The sequence below is a fragment of the Maylandia zebra genome, linkage group LG9, assembly GCF_041146795.1.
Source record: "Maylandia zebra isolate NMK-2024a linkage group LG9, Mzebra_GT3a, whole genome shotgun sequence".
NCBI classification, from domain to species: Eukaryota; Metazoa; Chordata; class Actinopteri; order Cichliformes; family Cichlidae; genus Maylandia; species Maylandia zebra.
The window spans coordinates 37,466,669-37,479,021 of record NC_135175.1 but is presented as its reverse complement, the minus strand read 5'-3'; the positions used below and the strand labels follow the sequence as shown (position 1 = coordinate 37,479,021).

Genomic DNA, 12,353 nt, shown 5'->3' with positions numbered 1-12,353 from the left:
GATTTGTGTGTGCGTAAAAAAGATTTGTATGTGTAAAAAGAATTTGTGTGTGCGTAAAAAAGATTTGTGTGTGCGTAAAAAAGATTTGTATGTGTAAAAAAGATTTGTGTGTGCGTAAAAAAGATTTGTATGTGTAAAAAAGATTTGTGTGTGCGTAAAAAAGATTTGTGTGTGCGTAAAAAAGATTTGTGCGTGCGTAAAAAAAAAAAAATTGTGTGTGCGTTAGGGGACCTAGCCGCTATCGGATATTTGTATAGCGATCCTCCAGCTTCAAACTGTATCACCCTTCAAAGACCTGCAGTTCAAAAAAAGCGCCCCTCGACAGCCAAACCCATCTGTTCTCTGATTGGATTGTTACATTTGTGATTGACATGACATTGACCAATCAGATGAAAGGAAGAAAAATAGGGTCAAAATCCATACTTGTAACTTGCAGGGGTTTTTTTTCTAAGTCCACACACAAATCTTTTTTACGCATACAAATCTTTTTTACGCATACAAATCTTTTTTGTAACAATAGGCCATGAGATGAGTTAATGTTGTCCAGCTCAGATGCAATACTGTCATACATATGTCGACCCATAAATCGCCTTGCATGCCAGCGCTGCTTTCTCACGTTTCATGTTTTGTGCATTTATCCAATGCGTGGTCACACCAAGAAAACTTTTATTATGCACTGTCCAAATGTCTGCTGTTGTGGAGATATATTCTACCATGTCGAGTGTATTTTTCTTTGGAGCTCTGACTCCGTCTTGGCATATTCTTGGTATAAATAACTGCAAAATGTCTTTCTGGATGGTGCCTTCCCAGCTCTCCCTCGCACAGGTATATGACTAATCAGTTGTCTGAAAGCATGGGACTCAACTGTTGAGATGGGTTTCATGTCTTCCACAACATACCTGGCAATCAGCCTGTGTAGCTGTGGCTGGGTGATGGACTGTGATGGTAAATGGTAAATGGCCAGTATTTGTATAGCACTTTTCTAGTCCCTAAGGACACCAAAGCGCTTTACATATCCAGTCATCCACCCATTTACACACACATTCACACACTGGTGATGGCAGCTACATTGTAGCCACAGCCACCCTGGGGCGCACTGACAGAGGTGAGGCTGCCGGACACTGGCGTCACCGGGCCCTCTGACCACCACCAGTAGGCAACGGGTGAAGTGTCTTGCCCAAGGACACAACGACCGAGACTGTCCAAGCCGGGGCTCGAACCCGCAACCTTCCGATTACAAGACGAACTCCCAACTCAGCGGAGCTAGAGTCACAACGTTACCTTCGGGTTCTTTTTCAACTAACTTGGTAGATGCATGCTGTTTCTGAAGATGTTTCATCAGATTAGAATTGCTGTTGAAAGAGTTTTAGAACCTCCACAGAGAGTACAGTTCACCACAATACTCTTTTCTTTTACCAACAGAAAGGAAAAATAATGTAGCAAAATGTGCTCCCCCTTCATGTAATAGCACAGCAAGGTCACGAGGTAGGTGATCAAGCAAAGGCCGCCATATCCTACAGAATGCATCACAATTGCCCTTTATAATGGCAGTAAGGCGCTCCATGGGCAACACCTTGAATGTTTCTCTCTACCATTGTGTAACAGTGGGGAACTGTCTCTGAATCCATTGAAACAGTACACATCGCCTCGCTAAATGTAAAAGTTTACATAACAAAAGCATTTGTACAGACGACACAGAAGCCCTTCTATAGATGGACCCAGAGTGAACAGGACAGGGTTCAGTGGGATCGTCTGGTGAAAGACTGAGTGAAGCTCCATAGCAAAATCTTTCCGAAATCTAGTAATTAAAGGACATTGCCATATGCAATGGTAGTAAGTCCCTACATCCGTATTGCACTTTACACAAAGAGGAGAAATCTGAGGATGAATTTTATTTAGAAACTCTGGCGTACGCTGCAGTCTATGTACAATTCTGTAACGGCTTTCCTGGAGTCTGTTACAGGAAAACATTTTCTTGGCAGATCTAAAAGTTTTGGACCATGCTTCTGCACTAAGCTGAACTTCAAGGTCGGTTTCCCACTGAACCCTGGCCTTATCAGTGGTTACAAAATTCAGATACAATAATTTCCTATAACAAAGAGAGATAAATTTCTTTTTTGTGATTATTTCCTCATTAAATTTAAAGAGAAAGCTTTCAGTAGGATTTAAAGCAGGTTGATTGGCTCAAAATTTAAGGGAATTTATAAAATGTCTTACTTTCAGGAACCCACAGAAGTGTTTCTGTGGTAAATTATATTTAATTTGAATTTGATTAAAGGCCATAAAACTACCCCTTTCAAACAGATTGCAAATAAATCTTATATTTTTAGAATGCCAATCATCAAATATACTAATGCCAATACCTGGAGCTATGGTGGAGGTAATGATCCTGAGAGGCAACATTTGTATAGGTTGTAATATTATGGGTAAAACATTCATTTTGATTAAACTTATTCTGCCCATCCAAGATAAATAATAAATAAATAAATAAAATTTTATTTATATAGCACCTTTCTAGACAGCATCACAAAGTGCTGCACATAAGATAACAAATAATAAAAGGGTAAAACAGACAATATAAAACAGGCAAAAATTAACCAAAAACAGTTTTAAAAAGGTGAGTTTTGAGTTGTTTTTTTTAAAAAACAATTACCGAGTCCACAGTTCTTAATGTATGAGGGAGAGAGTTCCAGAGTCTCTGGGCCACAGTGGCAAAAGCTCTGTCACCCTTAGTTCTCGTCTTAGTCTGTTTTATAGCAAGTAAGCCCTGATCAGATGACCTCGGGGACCTGCTGGGGACATAGGGCTGTAGCAGATCGGAGATGTAGGGTGGTGCCAGTCCATGCAAGGCTCTGAATGTCAAAACCAGGATCTTAAAATGTACTCTAAATTCAACAGGAAGCCAGTGTAGCTGAGATAGCAATAGTGTCACATGTGAATACTTGGAGGATTTTGTCAACAGCCTAGCTGCAGCAATTTGCACAACCTGCAGACAATCCAGAGAACCTTTGCTTAGACACATAAACAACGAGTTACAATAGTCCAAGCGTGAGGAAATAAATGCATGTATAGCTATCTTCAGATAAAGTGATCTGAAAACTGCTGTTCACAAACGCTGTCCATCTAATCTGACTGAGCTGGAGCTGTTTTGCAAAGAAGAATGGGCAAAGATTTCAGTCTGTAGATGTGCAAAGCTGGTAGAGACATACACTAAAAGACTGGCAGCTGTAATTGTAGCAAAAGGTGGTTCTACAAAGTGTTGACTCAGGGGGCTGAATAATTACGCACACCCCACTTTTCAGTTATTTATTTGTAAAAAATGTTTGGAATCATGTATGATTTTCATTCCACTTCTCACGTGTGCACCACTTTGTGTTGGTCTTTCACGTGGAATTCCAATAAAATTGATTCATGTTTGTGGCTGTAATGTGACAAAATATGGAAAAATTCAAGGGGGGCGAATACTTTTGCAAGCCACTGTAGATAGGGGAAGGTCAAATCACTTATTGAGGTCATTCTTGATTGAGGCAACAATTGGTTTAAAGATCAACTTGTACAACTTTGTTGTGTCTACGGACACCCTAATACCTAAATTTGTAAAACCTGTGGTCGACCACCTGAAATAAAAATTGGGAGGAGTGTCCCATCTCCCCCATCACCCAGTGGCAAAGCTTCAGATTTATCATAATTTATTTTATACCCTGAAAAAAGGCCAGATTGATTCATGATATGTGTCAGTGCAGGAATAGATGTTTCTGGCTTAGTGACAAAGAGCAACACGTCATCTGCGTAAAGGGAAATTCTGTATTCAGTATCCAACAAGGTTACCCTACAGACCTCAGGGTCAGTTTCCAAAAGTTGATTCTGTTCATCTGGATGTAGCGTTTTCAGTAACTACTTCAGTCTCAGCTGACTGCAGGTTTCCCCAATCTTATAAACAGGACATTTGCATAATGACTGTCAGCTGAGACCGAAGAAGTCACTTGGATGAGTGACAAAACGTTTCTCCCACAAAAACGCTACATTCAGATGAACAGAATCAGCTTTTGGAGATTTACATACCTGGATGATTGAGCATGCATCAAGACCTCAGGGTCAGTTCTTATAGCCTTTGCCAGTGGCTCCAATGCAAGTCCAAACAGTAGGGGAGAAAGTGGACATCCCTGACGCGTTCCTCTACCCAGTGGTAAAACATCTGAGCCGTTAACCAATACCCTTGCAGCTGGGGCCCCATACAACAGTTTGACCCACTTGACAAATTCAGATCCCAAATGAAATCTGTCCAAAACATAAAATAGATACTCCCACTCAACACGATCAAATGCTTTCTCGGCATCCAATGAATTTGCAAGAGCCCTATAATTGGTGTTCTGAGAAAACTGCACACCAGTTATGAGTCGGCGTACCTTGGAGCGGGAGTATCTATTCTTGACAAAACCCGTTTGGTCAGGCTTTATAAGAACTGGCAGGATCTCCTCCAGTCATCTAGATAAAATTTTGGACAGAATCTTGCAATCTACACCGAGTAAACTTACAGGTCTGTAAGATGTACACAGATTTGCAGGTTTATCCTTCTTTAGGGATATATGGGCAAGGTTTAAGGTGGGTGGAAGTGTGCTCCTCTCAAGAGATTCTACATACATGTTTAATGAAGGACCCACCATATGTTTAGCCATTTTTTTGTAAAACTCTGGCCCAAACCCATCAGGGCCTGCAGCTTTTTCCTGTGCCCCAATGGGACAGCACAAATTTAATCGACTTTCCTCTGATAGTATAAAGAGATTAAGATTATCATGAAACAATCTCCTTGCGTCTACAGTATTTTGACATTCAAGGGAATATAAGTCCTGATAGAACTCTTTCATTATTTTGCTGGTAAGTTTAGCCTCGAATTGTAAAACACCTTTCTTATCTTTTAGAGAGGGTATTGTTTCAAATGCTCTCTTCCTGAATATCAGCTCACCTGGATCAGCCTCAGGCTCCGCACACGTTGTCCTCTGGCAGTTTTTATGGTCATGATCGGGCAAGTGGCGTCCCGAGGCGTAACGACCACTGTAACTCAGGTGTGGAGATGAGTTTCAGGAGGGCCACCTAATACTCTGCCTTAAGTCAAAACACACCTGAGCTGTGGATCAGAAACACAGCTGTCAATCAGTGTGACGGTGCTGCTGAGGACGACGTAATTGACTGATCAACAGCTTCAGTTTAAAACACGAACACTCGTCAGAGCCCTGCAGGAATTTCTATGGCTAATGTAGTCAAAGGAGCTTGCAAAGAAAAGCGCCTGGACTTCTTTAAGTTGCTTGAAGACGTTTCACCTCTCATCCGAGAAGCTTCTTCAGTTCTAAGGGTCAAATGGTGGGGAGTCCCAGATTTAAACCTAGTGAGGCGACTGTTCTTCTGATTTGGTGCTGTTTAAATAAAATTGAATTGAATTGTACTCAATGTCTTCATAGAGCAGACGTGCTGAAACCCCTCACCCCACACATACACACACATACACACAAACACAAACACACACACTCAAAGGGTGAGTGATAGCTGTTGTCAAGCTGTGATTGGAAAAGTGGGCTATGTCTGAAATGACACATTACAGCGCTCGACAGCGACGTGGTGTCCTGAATGTTTCTCATCTACTGAGTCACCTGGAAGGATATTACACCTGAACACACACACACACACACACAGTGGTTAATGGGTTTTCCATGGGACTGACATCCCATCACATTATACAGTCAGAGCAGGAGGACTCCCTCACACATCATCTGTCCCTCCTTCAGGCTGAGGGCAGACAGCCTCTCTCAGACCAGCAGCTGGACCAGAACCACAGAACAGAACCAGTGAGAACTGTTCTGAGACGGCCGCTGTGATTGGTTCTGCTGTTTCGAATGATAACTGTAAGGCAGGCTATGATTTGCGAAGCGCTGTCATTTAAATGCAGCAGAGTCATTTTTGGAGCAGGTGGGCACAGTAAACATGTTGCTGGTTATGACTGATTTGAATACAGTTAATCATGGAAAGTTTATTCAACAGTGATATTTACTATGCCACAGATACATGATGCATACATGGTATCATAGATCTTGTTAGGTGCTGGCTACCACTGGTTCCTGTGGATGCTACAGTGTGAGGCGATGATGGGTGTCTGCAGCAGCACAGCGAGGACTGAGGCTGGCTGGGATCAGCACACAGTAGCTAACGGTCCACACTGTGCTTCGCGGTTTTCAGGCACTGCGACCAGGAAACCAGAACCGGAGCAGGAGAAACAGTCGGACCACACGGTGAAGATCGCTGGCTCCATCGCCGGCATCCTGCTGTTCATCATTATCTTCCTGGGAGTCATCCTGCTGATGAAGAAACGGTAAGGAAATCACAAACACGGAAACAAGGCAGCCTGCAACTTTAGGACGCTGGGCTTTAAGAGTCGGTCGTAGTTTCACACTCTCACTGCTCTGGTTTTTACTGTTTACTGAGTGTAAGACTGAATTAGAGGATTCACTCTGGTCCCAGCTTCTCAATGTGTTTGTTTAACAGGTGATCTGAAATCCATTTCACTGATTTTACTATGAGAATGGTGAGTTTAATGACCATTAATGACCTGCTGTGGACCTTAATGGCAAAGATACTCTCAGCTGATTTAGTTCAATATATCAATAATAACTTGATTGATAATGACACTAGCTACTGACGGGTGCGTTGTTACATTCTGAAACTTTATTTAGTACTAACGTTTCTGTGAGCAAGCCTTACGATTCAGAGGAGATGAAAACCAGACCTGAACCGACCGGCTGAGGAAGCTTATTGGTAAAACGAGCAGGTCCACAGGTGCCCCTGAGTCCAGCAGCACTGGTGGCAGTGACATTTAACGAACTGCAGCTCGATTAGAGAAAGTCTGATCTTAGCTAAAAGGCTTTGTGACCAGAGTAGATGTGTCAGTCTAATCTGAAGGTGAGGTTCTTCAGATTTACACAATAACACCTCAAAGATGAGATGTTGGCATCACATAAACTGCAGTTCAAGGAATTTACTGAGCAGTTGCTGGTCAGAGGGAACATCCAGGTATCGTCAGCAAAGAGGACGCTGTGGACTGTCAGCTTCCTTATTTACCTGTTAAATCACAGGAAGCTGTTCCCAGCGTGGCTCACAGTGATGACGGAGAAACCTTCAGACGTGTGGCTGATGAAGCTCTGACCCTGACATGCAGAGTGTGAACCAGTGCTGCTCTCACCATGTTTGTGACGGAGCTGTAGTTACCTGTTCAGCCTGCTGACGGCTTCACTGAGGAGCTCCATCATTACACCACCCGTCATATCGAATCACCTGCTGGGTGCTGTGCTGAGTCAGCATTTGCTCTGGGAACCTCTAAAGCAGAATTACACAATCTATTAAACAAATATTACACAATGTTACAAACTCTTCTCCTCACAGACAGACACACAGACAGCAAGACACACACAGACACACACACACACAGACACACACACACACACACACACACACGGTCACAGACACACACACAGACACACACAGACACACACACACACACGGTCACACAGACACACACACAGACACATAGACACACACACAGACACAGACACAGACACACAGACACACACACACACACGGTCACAGACACACACATAGACACACACACACACAGACACACAGACACACAGACACACACACACGGTCACAGACACACACACACGGTCACAGACACACACACAGACACACACACACACACGGTCACAGACACACACACAGACACACACAGACACACACACACACACGGTCACAGACACACACACAGACACAGACACACACACACACACGGTCACAGACACACACACAGACACACACAGACACACACACACTGACACAGACACACACACAGACACACAGACACACAGACACACACACACGGTCACAGACACACACACAGACACACACACACACGGTCACAGACACACACACAGACACACACAGACACACACACACACACGGTCACAGACACACACAGACACACACACACTGACACAGACACAGACACACTGACACAGACACACACACAGTGACACAGACACACACACACTGACACAGACACACACACTGACACAGACACACACACACTGACACAGACACACACACAGACACACACACACTGACACAGACACACACACAGTGACACAGACACACACACAGACACACACACAGACACACACACAGACACACACACACTGACACAGACACACACACAGACACACACACAGACACACTGATTCCTGTAACTCGTCCTTCGTCTCAGTCTCCTCATCTGTGTCTCGCTGGCTTCTCCACTCAGCAGCAGTCACATGTTAATAATCACATGTGGATGTTGTATGTAAACATTCAGCCTTACATGTATGTCAGTTGCAGCAGATCTGCCGTGTTCCTTTCTGATCCTCTGGTGCAGGTCTTATAACATGTCTACCCTCAAAATAACGAGCTTAAAGCAGTGTGATTTGATTCCTGTTTGATTTCCTTCCAGTTTGACTCGATTCCAGTATGATCTGACCTCTGAGATGCTGGAACAGTTTTTTTTAAGAATTAGTTTTCAAAATCAGAACACTTTGTTAAATTATGTCTTTTCAATTCCGTTCTTTTGATTGGTCACTCGATTCCTGATTGTTCAGGTCTATTGATTGGGTTAGGGTTAGGTTCCAGTTTGATAGTGTTCTTATTGTTGGAGATTTTAATATACATGTATGCTGTCCTGATAAGCCACTGGTAAAGGACTTTTTAAGCCTTATTGACTCTTTTAGCCTGGTACAGTCCGTACGTGGCCCTACACATGAGCACGGACACACACTGGACCTTGTTCTGTCATATGGTCTGCCTGTCACTGACTTGGAGATTTGTGACTGTGCACTCTCAGATCATATGCCTGTGTTATTCAACGTTGGTTTGACATATACCGCAGTTAAACCTGGCGCTGCTACTCGGTGCTGTCGGGTTTTTAACCCCGCCACTGCTGCACAGTTTTCTGCTGCTTTTAATCAGCTCGGCGGCCCTTCTGACTTTGTTTCCTCTGACACAGAAGACCTACATTCCTGGTTTAATTCTTGCTGTCAAAAAATCATGGACTCTGTGGCTCCTTTAAAAACCAGGCAGCTTAAGGCTAAACCTGAGCCTTGGTTTAATGAGAGCAGTCGTGCTGTTGAGAGGGAATGTCGTCGAGCAGAACGGAGGTGGAAAAAGGATAAACTGCATGTATCATTTCAAATTCTCAAAGACTGCTGGCATCGCTACCAGAACACTGTTAAAGAGGCAAAAAGGGAATATTTTGCAAATATTATTTCTTCCAACGGTCATAACCCACGTGTGTTATTTAGGACCATTGACACTGTTCTTAATACTCCTTTGAATGTCTGTTTGGAAGTTTCTCCTGAGATTTGCAATGATTTTCTGAACTTTTTTATTGAAAAGGTTGTCACCATCAGGGCTCTTATCACAGTCAGTCGTTGCTCTCACGTCTGCAGCTGGTTCAAAATGCGGCTGCACGACTCCTAACAGGAACTCGAAAAAGAGACCATATAACCCTCGTGCTGGCCTCTCTGCACTGGCTGCCTGTGTCTTTTAGAGTTAATTTTAAAATTCTTATGTTTGTTTTTAAATGTCTACACAGTCTTGCCCCGCCTTACCTCTCTGAGCTTCTTCATCCCCACATACCCTGTCGGTCTCTCAGGTCAGCTGACCAGCTGCTCCTGGAGGTACCGAGATCCAGGAGGAAGCTCAGAGGGGACAGGGCCTTCTCTATTGTGGCTCCAAAATTATGGAATAATTTGCCCATGCATGTTAGAGAGGCCCCTTCACTGTCCACTTTTAAATCACGTCTTAAAACCCACTTTTATTCCTTGGCTTTTAACCTCAGTGAGACTTAGTTTCTTTTTTAATGCAGTAGTTATTTAATTAATGATTTCACTCTTCTTTTATTTGTTTTTTATTTATATCTCATGTAATTTTATTTTACAGTTCCAATGTACAGCACTTTGTGTCAGCTGTGGTTGTTTTAAAGTGCTTTATAAATAAAGTTGATGATGATGATGATGATTTGATCCCAGTGTGACTGTTTGGGTCTGTCGATTGCTGTGAGAGCTACACGTGGACGATGGGGCCTGTAGATGGTGGCGTCCACAGAGCGGGGGGAGCTGCTGCACTGAGGGGTTAAATGAGCGGCGTGTGGACCTTCTGATGAGCGTGAGATTTCCAGGAAGTCAGAGAGGAGGACGGTGTTTTGTACGTGGAGCGTAGCTGGACATCAAAGACGCGGTCGTGCCGGCGTCCTGGCGGTGACACTGAGGAAAATGAGGATGAATAATGGAGCAGATTGCAGCAGTAATCACCATTAAACTGTATCTGGACCCACTTTATTCTCCAACATCAAACACATGGCCCCACTGGGACACACTAACACACACACAGCGCACACACATGATTTATTCTGCACACACATTTAAACACAGACAGAAAAGCTTCTGTGTTTGTAGAACGTCAAAGATAAGAGAGAAATTTAGATGAAAGAGCATTTTATTCTTTTTTTCCAGAGTCGCCTCGAGCTGAATGGCTTCAGGCAACGCAGACACAGGCACACACTTTTTACTTCACACACACAAACACACACTTCTTCTAAAGCGTGTGTGTGTGCCCAGTTTGAGTCGCACTCATGTGTTGGGTCGATCGAGCTGTGATCTCCCTCACAGATATTAGAGAGAGAGCGAAAACGAGACGGCTGCTCGGCCTCTAATGAGGTTTTTAATGTTGACAGGGTGCGTTTGATTTCCACTCTGTGACCAAACGGGGGTCAGACTCATTACAGCGGGCGTGAAAACAGGAAGCTGGATGTTGAAGCAGTAATGCAGAGTGATGAGACCGCGGCTCTCAGACGTCCCCAGCACCGCCGCTTCCTGTCGTCAGGCTTCAAGCTGCCCAGTGACAGATGCTGATTAATCTGCCTGCAGCTGTTGATGTGCACGGGTGCATCAGTGAGAGCGAGGATGCTGAAGAAAAGCTTCTGCACTAATCGGGAGCCGCTCCATTTCCAAACACCACAAAACAAGCCAAACGCACGATGACCTTTGAACCCCTGAAAGCTTGCATTTTGTGCCGGCAGTGACTCAGACAGCAGAGAGAGAGCTGATTGAATCAGTGAGGTGAATTTCTGTCACAAGCAGAGAAACCTGAGGTGTCTTAGCGCTGAAATCCCAAGGACGACTCCCAAGGTTAGCATTCTGCCTCGCAGTTTTAAAGAAAGTCAGATATAATGCTTTGATCCTTTGGTCATACTCCAGCGCTGTGCTGCTTTCATGACATTCAGCCTTGTAGTTTTTCTCTAACACCGGAGGCTGAGCGCTGAAAAGCAGCTTCCTGCTTTCAACACAAACCAGAGTCGGGCCTGACACATCGTACAAATACAGCCATAGACTCCACGCTTTGAAGCGTTCCTCTATGTTTGTTTTAGAAGAAGTTGGCATATTTGGACAAGAGGTTGGAGCGCTAATTTGTACAAAAGAACAGGAACCTCACAGCAGCTTTGTTGATGTCATGATGTCATTAAAAGGCTCCAACAGCACAAACACAGTGCAGAGGTCCAATTCAGGGGAAGCTAGCAGACAGCTAGCAGCTACCTGTGTCACCATCCACCTGTCAGTCACAGAGGCCACGCCCCTAATAATGCAATGCCTCGGTTTCCACGCATGCAACAAACAAACAACTAAAATCCTGTTGAATGCATGTAGATGTGGACTGACAGCTTGATGTGAAAGTCATCTCGATGTGTTGACTGGTGTCAGCGTGAGCTCAGACTAACAGCCTGTTGTTAGACATGTGGAGGACCCAGAACAGAGCCCAGAGGAACCCCATGAGCTGCTGATTGGTGACTGCATGTGGAAACACTCCTGCTGTTTCTCACTGAGGGTGATTTGATATAAACGTGTTTATTCTTCTGTTTCTCAGTCCAGGCTAACCACCATGTAGCTGTCTGTACAGAGGAGTAAATACCACATGAGCTATGTACACACTCCTCTGAACCAATCAAACGTGATCCTCCCCTCGCACACTGGTGCCAGCCAATCACCGCTCTCCACTGCTCTCCTTCACACAGTGATTGTCTGTTCTCTCTGAGACATTAATCTGTGGTTTCCTTTTTCTGTTTCTTTCCCTCCATCTCATCACTCCCTCCGCTCCGCCCCCCCACCACTCAGACGAAGAAATTATCACTCCTACACTTATTACCTGTAAGTAACCTGTTTGACCTCTGACCCCTCACCTTCACACTGACATCAAAGCTGAAACACTGAATGTGTCCTGCCTGTAAC

At 44.1% G+C, this 12,353-nt stretch overlaps 1 protein-coding gene across 11 annotated transcripts in view; it reads left to right on the top strand.

Moving 5' to 3' along the window:
• Window positions 1-12,353, top strand: part of LOC101480758 (receptor-type tyrosine-protein phosphatase mu) — a 222,954-nt gene that overhangs the window by 129,886 nt on the left and 80,715 nt on the right. For 6 of the 11 annotated variants that reach the window (XM_024803718.2, XM_076888609.1, XM_076888608.1 and 3 more), the window contains 2 exons: window positions 6,229-6,361; window positions 12,240-12,272. In XM_024803718.2, the coding sequence (XP_024659486.1) occupies window positions 6,229-6,361; window positions 12,240-12,272 (166 nt within the window). The remainder of the gene's footprint in view (window positions 1-6,228; window positions 6,362-12,239; window positions 12,273-12,353) is intronic. The other 5 variants (XM_024803717.2, XM_024803716.2, XM_076888607.1 and 2 more) reach the window with 1 other exon arrangement.